Source organism: Podarcis gaigeae (genome assembly GCF_964106915.1).
Source record: "Podarcis gaigeae genome assembly, chromosome: 2".
NCBI lineage: Eukaryota > Metazoa > Chordata > Lepidosauria > Squamata > Lacertidae > Podarcis > Podarcis gaigeae.
The window spans coordinates 83,747,717-83,769,556 of record NC_139679.1 but is presented as its reverse complement, the minus strand read 5'-3'; the positions used below and the strand labels follow the sequence as shown (position 1 = coordinate 83,769,556).

General features: G+C 39.8%; 2 protein-coding genes across 19 annotated transcripts in view; one reads left to right on the top strand and one right to left on the bottom strand.

The window, feature by feature from the left end:
* Positions 1-21,840, top strand: part of TASOR (transcription activation suppressor) — a 70,004-nt gene that overhangs the window by 44,729 nt on the left and 3,435 nt on the right. For 4 of the 16 annotated variants that reach the window (XM_083726989.1, XM_083726985.1, XM_083726991.1 and 1 more), the window contains 4 exons: positions 1,367-1,475; positions 1,999-2,177; positions 2,266-2,403; positions 2,998-4,090. In XM_083726989.1, coding sequence (XP_083583115.1) covers positions 1,367-1,475; positions 1,999-2,177; positions 2,266-2,403; positions 2,998-3,557 — 986 coding nt within the window. In that variant the 3' untranslated portion in view covers positions 3,558-4,090. Of the gene's footprint in view, positions 1-1,366; positions 1,476-1,998; positions 2,178-2,265; positions 2,404-2,721; positions 4,091-15,965; positions 16,650-17,953; positions 18,026-19,367; positions 19,435-21,840 lie in introns of those variants that run through there. The other 12 variants (XM_083726987.1, XM_083726993.1, XM_083726988.1 and 9 more) reach the window with 7 other exon arrangements.
* Positions 6,985-21,840, bottom strand: part of CCDC66 (coiled-coil domain containing 66) — a 40,331-nt gene continuing 25,475 nt past the window's right edge. For all 3 annotated transcript variants that reach the window (XM_083727014.1, XM_083727013.1, XM_083727015.1), the window contains 3 exons: positions 19,371-19,624; positions 18,847-18,968; positions 6,985-7,335 (listed from right to left, as the gene is read on the bottom strand). In XM_083727014.1, coding sequence (XP_083583140.1) covers positions 7,249-7,335; positions 18,847-18,968; positions 19,371-19,624 — 463 coding nt within the window. In that variant the 3' untranslated portion in view covers positions 6,985-7,248. The remainder of the gene's footprint in view (positions 7,336-18,846; positions 18,969-19,370; positions 19,625-21,840) is intronic.

Below are 21,840 nucleotides of genomic sequence, written 5' to 3'. Positions count from 1 at the left end.
GGTAAAGGGAAGCCTTTCCTCTCTTCCCAAATGGAAATCCATTGTGCAATCAGGTGGACATCATTGGATATCACTTAGAAGCTGTGATAACTGCCTCAAATCCTAAGTGCTGTACAGAAGTAAAATCAAAACAGTCCCTTACTCACGGGCATGCATGTTGCTTGGTTTAACCATACTGTAGTGTGATATCTATATTAGTGCTAACTGTTATTACCATTGCTGAATTCTCACATCTTGGTTAGTTTTAATTGTGGTTACCACCGATGCCAATATAAGACTACACTATGGCTAAAGCAAAGCACTGTGGTGTGGGTGGGTGGGTGGGTGTGCTGGAGTTTTTGAGTTTTAATCTTTTGTATTTTATCTTATGGTACACTGCTTTGATATGGGGACGCAGGTGGCGCTGTGGGTAAAAGCCTCAGCGCCTAGGGCTTGCCGATCGAAAGGTCGGCGGTTCGAATCCCTGCGGCGGGGTGCGCTCCTGTCGTTCGGTCCCAGCGCCTGCCAACCTAGCAGTTCGAAAGCACCTCCGGGTGCAAGTAGATAAATAGGGACCGCTTACCAGCGGGAAGGTAAAACGGTGTTTCCGTGTGCGGCTCTGGCTCTGGCCAGAGCAGCGATGTCACGCTGGCCACGTGACCCGGAAGTGTCTCCGGACAGCGCTGGCCCCTGGCCTCTTGAGTGAGATGGGCGCACAACCCCAGAGTCTGTCAAGACTGGCCCGTACGGGCAGGGGTACCTTTACCTTTACCTTTACACTGCTTTGATAGCTTCTCTCTGCAAAGGCAGTTTATAAATTCTGTAAAATAAATAAGAGGGCCGTTAGTGAATCCACAGTACTCTCCCAAGGATCAAATGGGTACCATTAAGCTCAATTTTTAATTTCTAAAATGAGAAACGTTTGTATTGCAGTTGTAGAGTGTTTGTAAGTTTTTTTAAACAATGCATTGTTTTATTAAAATATTGGGGTTTTTAAAAGTAATTACTGCATGGAAATATAAAAATTCTCTTAATAATCAAAATTTTAGTAATCAAAATACAGATATGACTAAGTGAACCAAGTGAAATGAAGTTTAAATTTAATTGCAGAATGTAAGAATACTAGAGGAACTGTCCTGAATGAGACCCAAAATCTGTTTAGCTCAGAATACCATTTACCACAGTGGCCATCCAGATGCTTCTTGGAAGCCTACAAGTTGTGCATGAAGACCATAACCTTCTTCCACTGTTGTTCCCCAGCAACCAGTATTGGGCCATCATGATTAGTAGCCATTGATGAGACTTACCCTGTTTGCATCTGCCTAATCCCCTTTTGAAGCTAAGTTTGTTGCCATCACCATGTTTTATTTTCTGTTTTCAAAACTAGATAAACTTAACAGTTTTTTAAAGTTCCTTGAAGCGTTGAGTACTCCACATGGGAAGTGGCAATGGAAAGTTCACTGTAAAATACAGAAAAAATTGAAGGAACTTGGCAGGTAAGTATTATTTCTTACGTCTTCAGATATTTAAAATATTTTAGGATAACATAATACTTGCATTTAACTACTTTTCAAAATATCTCTACTTAAATACTTCCATAGTCTTTTTCTGTCAGTCACCTTTGCAGTGCATCTATTTTCTGTGCCTATTTCAGAAACTACCCCCCACCCACCCATTTCCACTTTTGGGTTGTACAGTTTTTCATATTTCAACTCTTCTTGAAATATCACGGTGGGGAAACTTTGGCCCTCCATATATTGCTGAATTACAGTACTCCAACCAGCACTGCCAGTAGCCAAGGATGATGGGAGTTGGAGTTGAGTAACATCTGGAGAGCCAGAGGTTTCTCATACCTACTGTATATTAAGCTGATTCCTCCATTTTTAAATCATCAAAAGGTTTATGTTTAAAAAAAGCTTTTCTTGCACTAGTATAGATTCACTGTCTCCTTCCCTTACCTGCCACTCCAAGTCTATGCTTTCATGTTTTAAAGAAGTTTCATTGCTCTTTTTTCTCCAGAACGAATAGAAATGCCACAAGCTTGCTGACACTCTTGAATACCTATCAAGAGAAACACTTGGTTGAGATTCTGTCATACCATAGTTGTGATTCTCAAACTCGAAATCCTCCAGACCTGGATTGTCTTATAAGACTTCAAGCTCAAAATGCACGGCAGAGGCACATTGTCTTCCTGACAGGTAGAAAACCACTATTGAGCATGTCCTTTAAAAAAAATAATACATAAATTAGTATATGTTGAAACACGTTTGCTTTTTTTATTTTTAGAAAAGAATGTGTTAACATTTGCAACGTACGCTGAAAATGGAATAGTGGTTACTACAGTAGATCGCTTCATGCACAACTTTAAAAGTCTCGTTGGACACCATAACTCCCATTCCCCCATTGATCATGAAAGACAATCAGGTAATAATCATCAATTTTGCTCAAATATTGATAGCTAGAAATAGAGGGAATTTTAGTATACTCTTACTGAAGGTTCAAAAAGTATGGGAAAAAGCAAAGTTCAAATCACAGTTTAAACATTAGAAAGAAAAATGTGCTGTGTGGCATCTTAAAGTTTAGAATTGTTCTAATGGGGTATCCAAGAAGTTTCCATGAAATGTAGAAGGGTTATGATAAAACTAGTGGAGATGAGGTTTGGAAAAGTAGCAGTCAGTAAGGGTGTCAGTAATTGTGTTGGGCAATTCTCGTATCACATACTGACCTACTGTATAACTTTAGATGCTGTTTTGACATTAAATCCTTTGGAGCTGGAAGTTGGGGTTTCCCAACAGTAAGCATGAACACATTTCGTGGAAGCTTTTAGCATCGGACTATCCGGACGTTCACCCAGAGGGTTAAATGTGTGTTGAGTATGTGACAAAAATGCCAGAAGACCCATCCCCTAAGTGATATGCGACTTTCAGACCTGAAGCCTAACACTGTGTGAGTAGTGCGTAGTATTTTAAAACACGTTTTTTATTTCAATAGAGTAGGATTTTTCTCTTCTTAATGTAGTTCTTGTAGAAAACGATGAAAAGGATGAGGAGGACATGTCTTTGGATTCAGGGGATGAAGCATCACAAATAGAAGTTTGCAATGATGCCTCAAAGTATGATTCCCACTTGGAAGCTTGTCAGATAGAGACCAAAGGATCTCATGGAACAGATTCTAAGCAAAACTCTCAAACTGTTATGTTGCTGCCTGCTGAAGGACAAGGTCTTCTGACAGAAAAGACTTCTAAAATTGACATGCAAGACATACAACCAGTTACTCCAGTTTCTACAACATGCTCTATTGAAGGAGAGAGAAGCAGTTCAGTCCAACAAGTTCCTTTCAGTTACTTTCAGAGTTATAACAGACAGTTAAGTGTGCCCCATCAGTTCAGTCATTTTAACGTTCTCACTCATCAGACATTTCTGGGAGCAGCATATCCCATGCCTACAAGCCAGATCCAAGAAGGTGGGGACTACTTTCTGACTGCCTACAGCCAAAACATGGATATGGATCAGACTTCATCTCCCAATAATTGGGACGTCAGTTATGATTCTTCCCGGCTGTATTCCAAACAGAATTAAGCAAAGCTGGAATGTTTTTATACGTTGTTGTGGACTTTTCTGTTTTAAAAAGTGAATTAACAGTTTCTATTCTCTGAACTAAACATTTCCTGTCTCTGATCCCAATTGTTTTCCTGTCTTATTTAAATCATGATGACCTGTACCAGGTGAAGCACCTGAAGTTTGAAATAAATATATATTTTTTAACATTTACTGTACGTGAATTAACTTGTTTGTTGACACTTTAAGTTCGTATGTTTTGTATTTTATGTGTAATTGAGACTTCCAGCTTGAAGTCTGTTTTAATGTAAACTTAATGTTTGCCTGAAGCATATGTGAAGGCTTCATTTTTAAAGCAAAGTGTAACAGTATATTCAAACCTCTTTTTCTTTATCAAAGCTGTTGTGTACATATTTTGACAGTTTTGTACAAATTCTTTATACAGCTATTAAGCAGTTCTAGTTACTTTACAAATATCCTCAGTTGTTGGTTACAGACCTCTGAACAACCAATGGGTGCAGTTCATTTTGAAAATAAAATAATCATCCATGAGAGACCTAGTATCAAGTTGCATTTTGTCTTACCATCTGTTTCCAGGAAATAGATGCAGCAAAAGGTGTATTCTCATTTGGGCGATCTTTCTCTATCAAGTCTATAGTAATCTGAAAGGTATGACATATGTTAGATTTGCTATTTGAAGCCCAAAGCTTATTCCACCCCCATACCAGTATTTAAAGTAATCTCAGTTGCAGATAAGTACTGTAGTGACTGTAGGTTTAGGAGCGCGCTGGAATAAATGGTTTTAAGAATATATTCTGCATGGAGTTTCAGCCTTTATGGTATAATCTTTTTGTGTAGTTTGCCTCGATATGTGATCCTGTGCCCCTGAATTTGCAATGAGATTTTGTCTAAGGTTCCAAGGCTGTGAGATGTAGTTACAGGCATCATAAGATTCTGTATATAAGAACTTTGCACTCTATGCGGTATATGAAATTGACTCTTCCCCCTCAGATGTGTGACATCTGCAACATATTGTGATGCTTATAATGCAATATAGTACCATCAGTGTGCATAATATTTTAGCAGACAATTCATGTTTTTAATTATATGCCACGTTAGCTACCATGAAATGTCACCTGAAGTGGTGTTCAGTAAAAACAAAAAGAATCTAAACAACTGAAAGCAAAGTAATCTATATATTTACTTGAATGGAATGCTGGAATAGTAGCAGATTTTATAATTTTAAATTAGTAGTTAAGATACAAAACCTTGGAGACATATTTATATGTTGGATGGAGCAAAGCAAACTTTACTGGCTAAATCTTAGATTTGGACACAAGGGTGGACAATTCAAGTGGAGTGGCCTGAAAGATAGTGGGAAAGGTGAAACATTTGACATCTTATGTTTAAACTTGTATTTAGGAAGATGTTTATAGCTGAAGATCCATAGTATGTTAAGAGAGATAGCGGGTAGCAGCTGAATTTTGCTGTAGAAGTTATGGCAGAGTGACTAGAGGGGTGTAGGAGCGAAAGAGAAGAAGAGATGAGCAGAGCATAAAGAATTTGGATATGTTTTGGAGAAATCTTCGTAGTAGAGCAGAACTCTGAGATGAAATAGATGAGTGTGTATATTCAGGTATTGATTTTTATATTTTATGGGATCACTAAACAGGCATATGAATAATCACTTGTAGAAATAAGAATATTTTGCATCGGGTTTGGCAGGAAAGCTTTATAAGCATTAGAAAACTACTGTGTACTAATGGTTAAGGAGCTGATAGAAACACTTTAAATCCATACTTCTATTAAGCTCTTACAAGTGAACTCATTGCTGTCTCAGCCTAGAGTCGCTGTGATATTTTGTACATTGGCACGTTTCATTATTTAATGTATTTACTGGCCTGAGTGAGGTGAGGAATAATCATGTATGCTACCTTGCATTCTTTGGAGAAAAGAGGGATATAAATGTTTCTCTACCGGGCCTCAAATGACTGTGATAGGTATGCAAAGGCAGGCAGGTCGAAAAAATTGTTTTATGTTAACAACTTTGGAATGTGTTTGCGATTTTGCAGAAAAAAATACTTGAAATTCCAATGGCAATGATGGAGAGCAGAGGTAGCTAATGCAGTGCTCTCCAGATGTTGCTGGACTACAACTCCCAGTATCAGTAACCATTAGCTATGCTGGCTGAGAATGATGGGAGTTATAGTCAAACAGCCTCTGGAGGGGACCATTTTGGCTACCACCCGTGTAGAGAAAACGAGGCTTACGAGTCCCTTTGATGGTAGCAGCTCTTGTTTTGCAGTAGCTCAATGTTGAAGGGACTTCTTGTCAGCTTTTCTTGCTCTTTCATTTGGTTTGGTTGTATCTGGTAATGAGCAGTATATACCTTTAGTATATTCAGTAGAAAGTTGATAATTGTCTTTGTATTTAGCTATGAGCACAACTTGGTCCATCGTGTTATAGAAACACTGGCAAGCAAATGTAGTGAAAGTAACTTTTCTGAAAATCAAACCTTGATGGCTACCACCTCTTAGTAATTATGAAGTGAAATTCCCCGAAGCCTGCTTTGTTGGCAGACTTTAAAACTGACCTAGTCTCATTTGGGCAAATTTCAGAACATCTTGGGTCCTGTATGCTACATAACCACACGCCACTTTACTGATCTCCAGTAACTTGCTCACTCCCAACACCATCCCTGCTGCTATTTATTCACTAAATAAAAATAAGTCCTTTAAAAGCAACTTTTTATATACAAATACTCAATTGTTTAGCTCAGATTGACATGCATATCTGTACCCTACAGGTGACACAACTTACCCAGGGGTTACATTCTGGGGATAGCACATAATATTGTGTAAAGTCAAAACACATTGGGTGCCGTGGCAGGTGGGATTGCCAGAGATACCCCTTCCCACAGTGCCCATCCCCTTCTTGTCCTTTGTTTGTTTGTTTGGTAAGTGTGTAAAGCTGAATGTGCACAAGTTAAATGTGTGTGAGTTGCGAGTGCCTGTATTTGCATTTTTGGGTGCAGATTTATTTATTTATTGGTATGAGATCATTTTGCATGGTCGGCTTCAATACAAAAATTGAAATGAACCATGGCTCAAATTAATTCTGGAACTTCAGAATCACAATGAGCATTCCTTAAATATAGTCACTGTTAATGTGCGAAAGTAGAACACAATTTAGTTTTTCTATAATGTACACCTTTATAATAGCTGTTTTTATTTGTGGTATAGTAGTCTGCTTTATTTAACTGTGATCGCTTCTAGACACAAGGCCTGTAGTTAGCGGCTGTGTGTTTTAATCTTTGAGGTGCTTTGGCTAGCAGGGATCTGTTTTCACCCAAAATTATTTTAAAATTTGATTTCACTTATCACCCAGCAGTATTACAAAACCATTACTTAAACACAAACAATAAAACAAAATGCAACATACACAGCCATGGCATTCAAATGCCTAATAATTTATTCCTCTTACTAAGTGGACACACAAAATTTAAATTAGCTACACAAATATTCAATGTAAACAAAAGCACGTGCTACAGTATTGTTTCCTGCAACATACATCTTTCTTCCAAAATGTATAATCACTTATTCAAGCATCTTCAAATGAACAAAAGTTCACATTTTACCAATATGTTCATAATTACAGTAGTAAGTATAAAGTGCCAACACAATAAAAATTCATTTATCGAACTTCAAATTCTTTAAAATGGTGAAATAAAATTATCCTCTTGGCTTATGATGTTTGGAATAAAACATGTCTCCAATTCTTTCTGCTTCTGGAGGAGGCCCTGAAATGACAAAGTGATCTTTTTATAGACATTGTAATTAGTTCTATAGAGCAGCAACTGACCTACACAGAGCAGTAGATAAAGAAACAGCAAGGTCTAATGGAAGTTGTAATTGTACTATTGCCTTTTTACTTACCACTTTACTGTGTTTCCTGCTTCAGGTTTTAAAAATTATTCAAAGTGAAGGGGAAAGCACTATCTACTGCTGAAACCTCTGAAATGTTGAGACTCCATAGATGGAAATCAAATTTCTACATAAAGATTTAGTGTAGTAAAACAACTCTATTTGTTCGAGGAGGAGACTTGGTAATCCCACCTTGAGCAGATATATATGTTCAACAGAAAAAGTATTCATGCACAGTTATAGTCATTTTTGTTGTGTCCTTGTTTAAGATGGGTAGCTAACAAACAGGATGCAACAGAAATACTCCTTTTATGATTCAAATAAAAAGGGGGAAATCACTTATCCCAAGCCAAGGAAGCTGGTTGTATAATAGTTGAAATATTAAGTTTTATATTCAGTATGATCTACCACACCATAACAACTAAAAGAGCTACAGTGTGATAGTGGATGGGAGATCATTGAACATATTTTCCTTGTTCTATGAGTTTGATTGAAAGTATGACTGGACTTTCAGCGGTTCCTTTACTTTTACTATGCTATACTTCAGCTGCTTCTGATACAGCTAAAATAGACCCAGCTTGATGTTCATTTTTACAGATAAGAACAAGTTGAGTTGGATCAAAGAACTGTCATGAGAAAGAAGAGGGTATGTGTACAAGAGTTAATGTAATAAGAAGACACTTATGGATCTGATCTAGTCTACCATTATGCCTGTCACATGCCAATGGAAAGCCTACAACCAGGACATAAGTTCAATAACAATATTCTGTTCATAACAGTAAACAGTTCACATACTTCTGTTTGTGCAAGAGGTTGTTCAAATGGATGGACATCTTTTAGATTTCATTTTACTTCTCACAACAAAGCTTTATACAAAGGGTAATGTAGACCTCTGGGTGAAATAGGTTTTATTTGCCCCTCTGAATCTAACCCATTGTGCTTTTGGTCTGTGTCCATCCATTTCCTAAACCATGCCTTATCCACTACCACTCAACAATAGAAATACAAACGGAACAGCATCACAAAAACAAAATATAATTTCCCTGCCCAAAACAAGAAGCAAAACTAGAAGGTAGGATTAAAACAACATAGTGGCTAGGCTAGATCTAGGATAGTTGTGCAAATTGTTCCTGACCCACTGAACCACATTTGCCCTCAAGCACATCTATAAATTCCATATAAGCATCCATGGTTAATCTCTCTGAGTGATATCTAATATTAAACACATTTCCGTTTTATTTTGTTACCTACTTGAACCCTCCAAAGTGTATTTGATGAAGGGGAGGAGATGGAAAGGAAGTCTTGTACAAGCATAAATCTTATTTATTTCATAAAAATTATATAGAGCTTGACTATAAAAGAAGCCTCGAAGTGGTATACAAAAAGATAAAACAATAAAATCCACACTAGTTTTAGTGTGATAAGGCTCATGCTTGTTTTCTTGAAATGTCTTAGTCCAAATGCCTTTACAATTCTGACAATCCCATTTGTAAATTGGATTAAGAAATTCTAACTACATACTTCCATAATTAGCACATTACATTTTTCAACTGTATTATAAATAAAGCTAGGAGGAAAGAATTAAGTAGGGTTTGCTGTAAGTACAAAAGTGATAATTACACTATAAAAACATGGAAATATTTCACAACAGAAGATAAAATGACAGTTAAGATATTCTACAACATGATTAAACGATCTAGAAATATTCTGTCTAAGTACAAAAGGAACTAGATACTGAATATTGTTGTACAGTGGTACCTTGGGTTAAGAACTTAATTCGTTCTGGAGGTCCGTTCTTAACCTGAAACTGTTCTTAACCTGAGGTACCACTTTAGCTAATGGGGCCTCCTGCTGCCGCCGCACAATTTCTGTTCTCATCCTGAAGCAAAGTTCTTAACCCGTGGTACTATTTCTGGGTTAGCGGAGTCTGTAACCCGAGGTACCACTGTAATTACTCTTTGAAGAACTAAGGGTCACAACAGAGTATGAAAACTTGTACCTTCTGAAGGACCGATAAGATTTGTACCTCTGTTAAAGAATACAATGCATAACCTTTAATCTTCATTTCAGACCTAACTATTGGCATTCTTCCTACTTCGAAATTAGCCCCTCAAACTCTTTGCTGCATTATACATAGTTCTATTTGGCTGGTAACCCACCAAAAGGACTCCTAAAACATTTGGAAAGATCTACCAACTAAGGAAAAAATCCAACAAAATCTAAGTTTTAGCTGATTCACACACAAACTTGTTGAAGAAAAGCTGCAATCAATTTTATCTTGAAATGAACCACCATGGAAATTTTGAAGAGAACCCACATGCCAGCTGTATACTGCTTGCCAAACCTGTATTAGGCACACACATTTCCATTTGGTCTGTCATGTCAACCTAAGAATTTTGATGATCATAGACCCGAGGGTTATCTACTCCAACTCCTTGCAATGCAGGAATCTCAACAAACTCATACATGAAAGATGGCCACCCAGACTCTTCTTTAAAACTTCCAAGGAGAGTCCACCACCTCCAAAGGATACTGTTCCACTGTTGAGCAGCTCTTATTGTCAGAACATTATTTCTGAGGCTCTTGATTACATTACTGAAATATTAAATTCACTAGGGAACAAATTCAAGGGCACATTAGCTCCTAATATGAAATAAGTTGCTTCAGTTTTTTATTCTTTCAATTATTATTATTTCCCTGGAACACCCATAGTACAGTGGTGCCTCGCAAGACGAAATTAATCCGTTCCGTGAGGCTCTTCGTATAGCAGTTTTTTCGTCTTGCGAAGCAAGCCCATTGACAGTGGATTAGCGCTATTAGCGGTTTAGCGGCTTTTAGCGGCTTATCAGCTTAGCGGATCAGCTGATAAGTGTCTTAGCTGCTTAGAAAAAGGGGGGGGAAGGGGAAAAACCCGCAGGAACTCGCAAGACATTTTCGTCTTGCGAAGCAAGCCCATAGGGAAATTCGTTTTGCGAAGCGCCTCCAAAACGGAAAACCCTTTCGTCTAGCGGGTTTTCCGTCTTGCGAGGTGTTCGTCTTGCGGGGCACTACTGTAGATTTAGGTAGTGTGTCTGGAGAGGGAGAGAACATTCTATGATGAAAGTTGCACTGATGGACCATTTACCTTAGTGCTACTGCTATGTTGACTACAACCTACTTTACCTACTGTTAAAATGTAAGCAAAGTGCTATCCTACCTCCTGCCCTATTTTCTTATAGTGCCGCAGGCACTGTAGGAAAGAGGGCCAAGAGGAAAAACTATAATTTCTACCCTAAAAACATGTGGAGAGCAGAGGAAATACTCTTTGGAAGAATCCTTACAGAAGTATATATTGCTGTTCATAGAGGTTTATGCAATTACAATTTAAGTTGCACTGATGTGAAAACAATTGTTAACATATTGTGGGTAGCATAACCAAGTTATGCTACCTCCACAAGGTAGCTAATAGAGCGAGACTTGAAAGCACATGAACTAGATTTCCCCCCAAGAAAGCAGTAAAGCAAAACACAGAATCAAGGAATAAGAGGTTTTAGAACAATTGACTTGTACCTACATGGCTGGCTCTAAGAAGCAAGAAGAATTCTGTAAAAAAAACACCTCTGAAGTCTTCTATAACTGAAGAGAACAAAAAGGAACACAAACTTTGGCACGCAAAAAAGTGCAAGCACACAGGAAGGGGTGCTAAAAAGAAAGAAAGAATTTGAGGAACATATTGCTAAGACCATTAAAACCAACAACAGTAAGTTATTTAAATAACAAGAAACAGTCGAGGAAAAGTTATTTGACTCCCTTTGAATGGCAAAGGAGTCAAATGAATGCTAAAGAAGGATAAGGAGATTACGGAATGAATTCTTTGCATCTGTCTTCCTGACAGAACATATAGGGCAGATCCCAGTGCCCAAACTAACCTTGCAGGAGGTGCATCTAGGGAACTAAGGCCGCTAGTGCTAGGCCTAATAGACATAATAAAAACTAACAAAATTGCTGGGTCCACATGGCATTCACCCCCGAGACCAAATGTGAAATTGCTGGTCTTCTAACAAAAATATGTAAATTGTCCCTTGGTTCAGCCTCTGTATCTGTGGACTGGAAAGTAGCAAGTGTAACACCAGTTTTAAAAAATGGATCCTGGGGAACGGTGATCCTGGGAATGGAAGGCCAGTTAACCTAATGTCTGTTCTGGAAAACTGGTGGAAAGTATTGATAAAGATAAAATAACCAACCATATAGAAGAACAAGCCTCATTGAAGCATTGGTTTCTGCAAAGGCAAGTTCTGTCTTATGAACTTATTAGAGTTCTTTCAGAGTGTCAACAAGCATGTAGATAAAGGTGGTCCATTTGACAACTGTACCTGAACTTTCAAAAAGCTTTCAACAAAGTACTTTAACCAAGACTCCCAAGTAAGCTTCTAAATCAAGGAATAAGGATAAGAAATTAAGTTTTGGGAAGCAATTAATAGGAATCAGTGGACAAGGTTCAGTAATGGGACCTATGCTTTTTAACTTGTTCATAAACAATCTAGAGTTAGGGGAGAGCAGTGAGGTGGCAAAGTTTGCTGATGACACTAAATTATTCAGATTTGTTAAAAGAGACTATAAAGAGCTTCAAAAAGCCCTCTCCCAACTGAATGGTGGTGAAATAGAAAATGAATATAAACAAGTGTAAAGTGATGCATGTCAGAGCAAAAGAATCTTACTTTCATATAAACGCTCATAATAGCTCAATGAAGATACTGTTTCAGTTTGCGGTGAGTGTAAAAAGGCACATTCCATGCCAGGGATCATTAGGAAAGGAATCGGAAAATAAGACTGCAGACATCATCATGCCATTGTACACCTCTATGGTGTGACTGTATTTGGAATACTGTTTACAGTTCTGGTTGTCACATCTGAAAAAGGATATTGTAGAGTTGGTAAAGATTCAGAAAAGGTGAGTAATGAGGTGGTCTAAGTTTATAAAATTCTGCATGGCGTGGAGAAAGTGGATAGAGAAAAGTTTTTCTCCCTCATAACTAAAGAACTCGTGCGCCTCAAAGCAAAATGTTGGAAAATTCAGGGTAGATAAAAGGAAGTACTTCTTCAGGACAAACTTAGATGGCTTTTAAAGAGGATTTGACAGATTCACGGAGAAGGCCATCAGTCACTACTAGCCATGACGGCCAAGCTCTGCCTCCACAGCTGGAGGCAGCAATGCTTCTGCTGGAAACCTTGGAAGAGCAGTGTTCATCTTCAGCTAGCTGGCTCCCCACAGGCACTAATTGGCCACAGTGAGAACAGGATGCTGGACCAGTGGCCTGATCCAGCAGGCTCTTCTTATGGAGGGTAGTGCTGGAGAACAGAGCTATGTGCACTCTGTGGTCTGCTGTGTGCCCCCTAAGCTAGCCTGTTGCCCTCAGAGGTAAAGGAAGATGTCCCATTGCAAGTGCAGATGTAAAATCTTAACTGTCAGGCCGGGCACCTTCTGTATATGGAACTGACAGACTCATCATCTTCATTCTCGGAGGAAGCAAAATGTCTTGAACTCCCAACTTATTCTAGCTATTTATTCCTACTATATTCAAGCATCTCCTGCGGCTCTATTACAATATAGAAATGAGGGTTGCCATAATAGCGAGGCTCTTTCCACCACAAGATGAAGAACTAGACATAGTGAGCAAATGTGTAACTATTGCCGCCTCTAGAGTAACTTCTGAACCCAAGTGCTTTGAAGCAGTGGAAAGATAATCTTGTCTATACTGCTCTCATATAAAAGTACTGAATCAGCGAAAGAAGCACATTTTATTCTAGAAACATTTTACCCATGTGGCACTCTTTCTCTGCTGTGGTCTTTTTGTGTAGAGGTGGACATTTGTCTGGCTTAGGTATCCATACTTGAGACAGAAGAAGACAGGCATATTTCTATGCTGCTAAATGGCATTAGGAAAGGAGATGAGAGAATGAGGTCAGGAGTACAAAACAGCAAACAGAGGTAAATAGCCTTTGTACTTGATAGCACAAATAATAAATGCACAAGGAAGACTCCATTGCAGGTGGTTGAACTAGATGACTCTTGGGTCATTTCTTAAGATCCAATGATTCTATTACTGTTACGGAGGACAATAGAGTTTGCCATCAGAAAGCTCTTCCTATGTTTAGTCAGAATCCCCTTTGTCGTAACGTGAATCTGTTGGTTTGGATCCTTCCCTCCAGAGAGGGGGAAAACAAGCTTGTTCCATTCTCCTTGGGATATTTGAAGATGGCTATCGTATCTCCTCTTTTCCAGGCTAAACATACCCAACCACCTCAACCATTCCTCATAAAGCTTGGTTTCCAGACCCTTGATCATCTTGGTTGCCCTCCTTTGCACATGTTCCAGTTTGTCAATATCCTTCTTAAGTTGAGCTGCCCAGAACTGTGACACATTACTCTCCCAGTGCAGTCTGTTCAAGGTAGAATAGAGCAGGACTATTACTTCCCTTGATCTGGACACTATATTTCTGTTGATGCAGCCCAGAATAATAGCATTAGCTTCCCTACCCCTGCTGCATCACACTGTTGACTCATGCTAAGCTTGTGGCCTACTAAGACCCCTAGATCCTTTTCACATGTACTAATGGCAAGCCAGGTGTCCCTTCATCTTTTATTTGTGCAGCTAGTTCTTCCTGCCTAAGTACAGAACTTTACATTTGTCTCTATTGAAATTCAGTTTGTTAGTGGGGCCCAGTTCTCCAATCTGTTAAGGTCATCTTGAATTCTGTCTTCAGTGGCTTCTCCCACTTTGGAAATTAGATGAGCGCCCCCTTAATACCTTCATCAAAGTCGTTTCCAAAGATGCTGAACAACAACGGCCCCAGGACAGAACCGTGTGACACCCTACGTGTCACTTTTTTCCAGAATGATGAACCATTAGTGAGCACTCTTGGGTTTGTTCGGTCAACCAGCTACAAATCCACCTAACAGTTATCTTGTCCAGTTCACATTTTACCAGATTCTCTGCAAGAATATCATTCAGGACTTACTGAAATCAAGATACACTACATCCACAGCATTCCCTAGATCCACCAAATGAGTTTCATCTGGCATGACTTGTTTTTGAGAAACCCATGCTGGGTCTTAGTATCACAGCATCCTTTCCTATGTGCTCACGATTGAATATTTAATTATCTGTTCTAGGACCTTTCCTGGTATCAATGTCAATCTGACTGGTCGAGTTACCAGGGTCTTCTCTCCCCTTTGAAGATAGGGACAACATTTTCCCACCGGCAGTCCACAGAGACCTTACTTGTTCTCCAATAATTCCCTTGTCTGTGTATAATGAATCAGTTCCTCCCGGTTGGTGAGGACTAGGTCCAAGAGAACCCCCTTGTTGCTTCTTTCACCTTCTGGGAAAGGAAACTGACAGTAAGACAATTGAGGGATTTGTTGTGCCTTATATTCTTGTCAGATATATTGGGGTAGTTGTAGTCTCCCATGACTACTATATCTCTCCTTTTTTGAATATTTATTAATCTGCTCTAGGAAGGCATCATCCCAGGTCCTCAGTGTGGCTTGCAGGTCTATAGTAAGGTTACTATTGTTTCCCTCTCATACAATTGTTATCCATATGCTCTCAATCTGCCTTCCATACTTCAAGTCACAGATTTCTTCACAAGTGTACACATCCTTTATATATAATGCTACTCTTCCCTTCCTGTTTATTCACTTTTTTTTTCCCCCAGGTTGCACCCAATTCCTACATTCCAGTCATGAGTTTCATTCCACCAAGTGTCAGTAATGCCTATTAGGTCATATTTACCATCCTGTATTCAGGATGCCTATTAGGTCATATTTACCATCCTGTACACAGGTGCCGCTGTGGGTAAAACCTCAGCGCCTAGGACTTGCCGATCGTCAGGTCGGCGGTTCGAATCCCTGCGGCGGGGTGCGCTCCTGTTGCTCAGTCCCAGCGCCTGCCAACCTAGCAGTTCGAAAGCACCCCCAGGTGCAAGTAGATAAATAGGGACCGCTTACCAGCGGGAAGGTAAACAGCGTTTCCGTGTGCTGCGCTGGCTCGCCAGATGCAGCTTGTCACGCTGGCCACGTGACCCGGAAGTGTCTCCGGACAGCGCTGGCCCCCGGCCTCTTAAGCGAGATGGGCGCACAACCCCAGAGTCGGACACGACTGGCCCGTACGGGCAGGGGTACCTTTGCCTTTACCTATTCAGAGATCAAGTTCTTCTTGCTTGTTTCTCATACTCAGACAACTGAAACAGTCATTCCTCCAAACGCTGCTGCCTCTGTACCCCTTCGTAAGGAGTCACATGTCACCACCAGTCTCTTCATTCTCTGGGGAGCTGCAGGAATCATTCTGTACCCTGTCCCTTCCACTGTCACCTTGGTGTGTTCTGAGATCTGCAACTACGTACTTGCTCCTCTGGCAAAGAATGTGTGTCCGAGATGAGGGCACGGAAGCAATTTTGTAGATTCAGTAATGCACTGAGTGATCTTCCTCCTTCCTAGGTGTACCCTGCCTGCATTTCTCTTCCAGGACACCCAGTCTGTGGACCACAGTGTGGAAACCCCTGTATTAGAGCAATCAGAACCATCCCATGATGTTGGACTATTTGATTCTCAGAGAAAAAACCTGGCTCGAAGACTCCACTGAGGAAAAAGTGCCCTGCAATTTTTGCACCACCAGGAGAGAAAGGAATTGTTTCCTAAAACTTGAATACTACTGTATGTAAACTATGAAACTAAGGAAGTGTGGCTCATGCAATCCGAAGCAAGATTTATGATGGTTAAAGAAGATGGATAATATTTCTTCCTATATACATTTCTTTTCATTACTCAAGAACACTAACAAAACAGGCATATGCAGCTACTATCTACTGATGGACGGAAAATTGATGCAAAATTATGGAACCACTGTTTTCATTCTTTGAACAAACTGAGATTTTAATTCTAAATCTTCCACAACTCCTTTGTCTTAGAGAAAAAGGTTTTACAAAATATGTGACTATATATGTATTTGTGTGTTGGTTCTCAATATTTAATGTTTACATATTATTTTTAATTTGTTTTTACCCCTACCGATGTAACCATCCCTATGACCATGGGGTGAGGTGTGGGATATAAATCCAAATAATAAATAAAATTACAACAGTGGGTCCAATGACCTTTTTATGGTCACCTCTAGTAATTATGCTGGGACGCGGGTGGCGCTGTGGGTTAAACCACAGAGCCTAGGACTTGTCGATCAGAAGGTCGGCGGTTCGAATCCCTGCTCCTGCCAACCTAGCATTTTGAAAGCACGTGCAAGTAGATAAATAGGTACTGCTCCGGTGGGAAGGTAAACAGCGTTTCTGTGTGCTGCTCTGGTTCACCAGAAGCGGCTTAGTCATGCTGGCCACATGACCCGGAAGCTGTACACTGGCTCCCTCGGCCAATAAAGCGAGATGACCGCCGCAACCCCAGAGTCAGCCATGACTGGAACTAATGGTCAGGGGTCCCTTTACCATTTACTAGTAACGATGCTATATGGGATTCAGGATTGCATCAGAACTGAACAAATTGCTCCAGCCTAAGATCCATATATCAAAGTATAAATGTAATACAGAATCATAAAGTTGGATCCAGGCATGTCCTTGGCGGAACTCCACTAACTGAATGCTCTGGTAGGCAAAAGTGGGAGGTGATATTCATTGGTTCCTCCTTCCCCCAGCAGTCCTCATGCCATCTGTCCTGGAGAATCCCCCAACCCACTGGAGCAGATTTTCAGGAAAGGGGGCATCACCAAAAGCCCCTCCACTGGATCTAAGTTCCTGCACCCCCATTTCAAGATGGGGAATCTCTGGATCCAATCCACTGATGTAATGAATTCAGTATTTCTAAGGAGTTCACCCCCATTCCATTTGTTTTATGGTATTTTAAATTGGAAGCTTTTGTAACAATTGCATTTTAGCTACTTTGGGCATTCTGGTCAAAAGGCAGGATATACCGTATGTCTAAAATATACAGAGAAGTGTTGTGCAGTAGTCACATCAGAAAACTAAACGGTGAATTCAGAAGGAAATTAAAAACTTTTCACATGTCCTTTTAAGTGTATGGACCTTTGACAAAACAATCCTCATAAATGACTTAGGGACCTTGGACTGAAAGGTAGGGTCTAAATTAGGGGTGGTCAACCTTTTTATACCTACCGCCCACTAATGCATCTTTCTTGATGGTAAAATTTCCTTACCGCCCCCCCGGTGCTCGATGGAAGGAGGATTCAGCTTGTGCCATAGATCCTCCTACCGCCCATCTAGAATCCTGAAACGCCCACTAGTGGGCTGTAGGAACCAGGTTGACAACCCCTGGTCTAAATCAAGTAAGTAAATGATTTTAGAAAAATAATGTGACTGAGAGGAAGAAAACATTCAACTCAGTTTTCAGCTGTGCATTAATCAAAATGTTGGTGGAAAAGATGTACCTATATAAATCTTTTAAAATAGCAACTTATACACACAGCATAATTTTACATTCCCTCTCTTACAGCAGCCAGCATGCAGATTGCCAGTTATTAGTCATCCACTGATTTACTGATGCTGCAAGCAAACTAATACCAGAGTAAGTTTAATTGTCATTTATTTAATAATAATAATAATCAATAATAATAATAATTTATTATTTCTACCCCACCCATCTGGCTGGGTTTCCCAGCCACTCTGGGCGGCTTCCAACAGAAGGTTAAAAATACATTAAAAATAAATTGTTCATTTACTACTTAAGCAACCAAAGTATGTTTTCTTCAAAGTAAAATTTAGGGTGTCTGAAACAGTATATTTCATAACCATGTCAAACGTTCAATTGAAAAATAAATTGGATACAAGAATTATGGAAAGTTCTCAAAGCCAAATCTACATATTACACAGAATGAGGTGCTGGAAATATCTGGACTGTACCCAATTTCTGTTGCAGTTTCTGGGGAAGCTAATTTTTTATAAACCCTCCTCAATGTCAAAAATATTTCATCATCTATCCACCTGTGGGGGAAAAACTGCACAATCCACAATTCTACATCTAATTCTGTGCAATATGTAGAAAGGCTCTTGTGTGTACGCATAAAGTTACTATAGAATGAGAAAATAACGTGCATGCCCATGAGAGCTGATCAACACCTGACATTATATTTTATTGCCCATTAATTAGATAGGTTCCAATTAATAAATAATGGTAGTGCTGTTTAAAATAAACATAAAAAACTAAAGGAAATATATACCAATTAATCCATAAAATAGGCCCCGTTACATGAGAATTTCCTCCCAAGAGGATACAAATAGAATACGAAGACAACCAGATGCTAAGGGGTTAGGATCAGAAAAGAATGGTTTCTTTGTGAAAGATAGAATACCTATCAAACTAAATTATCAATCCAGCTAATACAGTACCTGTCGCAGTTCTGAAAGTCCTTTGAGTATGGCCTGTTGTCTATCTCTCACCACATTGGGATTAAAAAGTGGATCCCTTATGTGATCGGAGCTAAAAATCTGTCGTGGTGTATGGCAAGCATCTAAAAGTAAATATAAATGAGATTAACCGGACTGAAAATAATCAGTCTTACTTTTTTTTACTACTATGCAAGATTAATATTTTCAGTGTTTAAAGATGGTTCTAACTTTAAATGGATCTGGAAAGAAGGCAGTATGCATATAAGGTTCTAAAAGAAGACATTTTCCATCAACATTTTGAAATTAAAATATTCTAGTGTATTTTGAATTCATTGGTACATCGTGCTATCTTTATTATTAGACAAACATTTTAGATGTTATATTGGATTGATACTTTATTTTGCAGTTTTGTATTAGAAGCTGTTCATTAGAACAAAGGCCTCTTTGAAAAAAATATTTAAGTTCTGTGCAATGGTATACTATTCGTTATTCAAAGGCATTCCTTTAACTTTGTATTGTAGTACCGTTTGGCTGCTGATATTGTGGATCATGTGTTGAAGGCCTGGTCATGGGTGCATCTGGATCAAGGTAATATACTTCATTTGTTCGCACGTAAGGAACAAAGTGAGAAGAAGGTGGCCTTTCAGTTTCAGCACTTTGAGGTGGTGTTTCACTCTGATGCTTATCTGTATAGGTACTTTTCTCTCTTCCGTCATCAGGAGTCTTTATTTGCTGCGGCAATCTGTTTTTAACTGCTGGAACGGGTGGAGATTCAGATCTGTTTTAAAACAACAACAATAACCTTCAGACCTGTTTCGCAAGCAAAAACTTTTTTTTTTTTAAAAAAAGTGTTAATATTAAGTTGTGCATATGGGAGGTTCTGAATTCTTATTTTTTTCTTGTTTGTTGAATTGTCTTCAGCAAAACAACTGAGATGCTAATTGTATACCTGAGCCAAGTCCTTTTAACGCTTTATTTCCTCCCTTAAATCCTTAACTCACCTGAGCAGCCCACCACATGGGCAATAATACCTAAACCCAGTGTTTTTTACTTAATACAGAGGTACCTCGGGTTACGTACGCTTCAGGTTACATATTCCACTAACCCAGAAATAGTACCTCGGGTTAAGAACTTTGCTTCAGGATGAGAACAGAAATTGTGTGGTGGCGGCAGCGGGAGGTCCCATTAGCTAAAGTGGTGCTTCAGGTTAAGAACTGTTTCAGGTTAAGAACGGACCTCTGGAACAAATTAAGTACTTAACCCGAGGTACCACTGTACAAATATAACCCTGTGAGGTAGAATAGGTGATGTTCAGCCAGATTTGCTAGAACATCAGTCCATTAAAGAGTTCCATCAGCTGCTTCTAGAGATTCAGCAAAATAAGGCAGAGAAACATGTTTATAGTTGCTGCATATAGGAAGGTGAATCAGTAGCCATGAAGCGAGAGCTGCTGTACAACTGTATGAAATATGGGAGACACCAGTGAGATAGGAACAGATCATGCTGTGTACTATTAACAAGCAAAAGTTTCCTTTGGGACATTGTTTTTATAGGACAAGGTACCTTGGACTGCAGTCCAAATCCCCTTGTACTTGGGGGAGAGGATGTTGGATTGTGTGGAGGCAATCCTCTGCTTGCTTCTGATAACTCAGCCTCCCTCCAACCAGCACAGACCTCCCCCTTCCTCCCACCAAAAGTGTAGTATTCCCCACCAGCAGAGTCTGGCAGAGAACCTCAAAACGGAGCATTCTGAGGGCAGGGCTGAGCCAGCCTGGGCTACATGAGCCAAGCTGTTCTCACAGCCATTGTCAGCCAGCACTGAGCCACATCCAGGCCCAATTGCTGCACTAGCACGAAGCTGGCACAGGTATTAGGCTCAGTTCGCCTGACCACCCTCCTAGCTGGTTGGGCTGCAAATAGCTTTGCCAATTGACACAGCCATAGCAACAGCAGGTTTGGATTGCAAACTTCCCACTTGAATAAATAGGAATAAAAAACACATTTAACAATCTTGTTCAGAGGAATTCTGAAGAGTTTAACCTGAAATACATTTGCGATGAATTTTTAGGTATAGAACTAAAAAGTGAAGACGGCCATATAATGTTTTCATATACATCGAATCACAGTAATAATCAAGATGGTTGTGGCAGAAAGATTGGTGACATGAAAATTCCTTTTGGTGGGTGTGCATGAAGCATCTACACTACAGTGGGTTAATCACCACCACCACCACCACCAGTCACTCAGTACATATGACAGGCAGGGACTGATGGCCAAACATTTGACTAACCAGCCAGCTTCTGAAACACTTTCCCACTGTACAAGCTGTATTGCAGCCGTCTGAATAGCATATGTGAGGTTGGATTAGTCTATAACCTGAATGCTGTGTTGGAAGAGATACCCACACAGAATGCTGAGATCTGCACTGTGAAGGAAGACCATACCTATTGGACACCTGTGAATTTTAGACAATATCCTTCCTCAACGTTTTGAAACCAGCTAGTTGAAAGTTCCCAATTGACCTTTTCTCTGGAATCTCTTTAGAACCTGCGCGTTCCTAATAATCTCTGTTTAAGCTGCTGTTTAAGGGGACAGAAATGACTAACAGGTAGCTTGAAGGCTTCTTTTCCTCTTGTTGGGTGGTTTCTGTGTCTAGGGATGACCTGTTCTGAGAGGGTTTGCACTACCCCTGAAAGAACAGGTTTGTCGTCTGGGCGTGCTCCTGGATTTCAGCGTGTCACTGAAGTTTTAAGTGGCTTCTGTGGCAAGGAGTGTTTATGCCCATCTTAGGCTGATTCGCCAGCTACAGCTGTCCCTGGACCAGGATAGCCTGGCCTCAATTGCCCATGCTCTGATGACCTCCTGTCAGGACTGTTGTTATGCATTGGTTGTGGGCCTGCCCTTGAAGGCTGCAGCTGGTATAGATTGCAGCTGCACCTCTTGAACTGCAGCAGCCCAATGGGGCCACATGACACCGGTCCTGAAACTGCTACA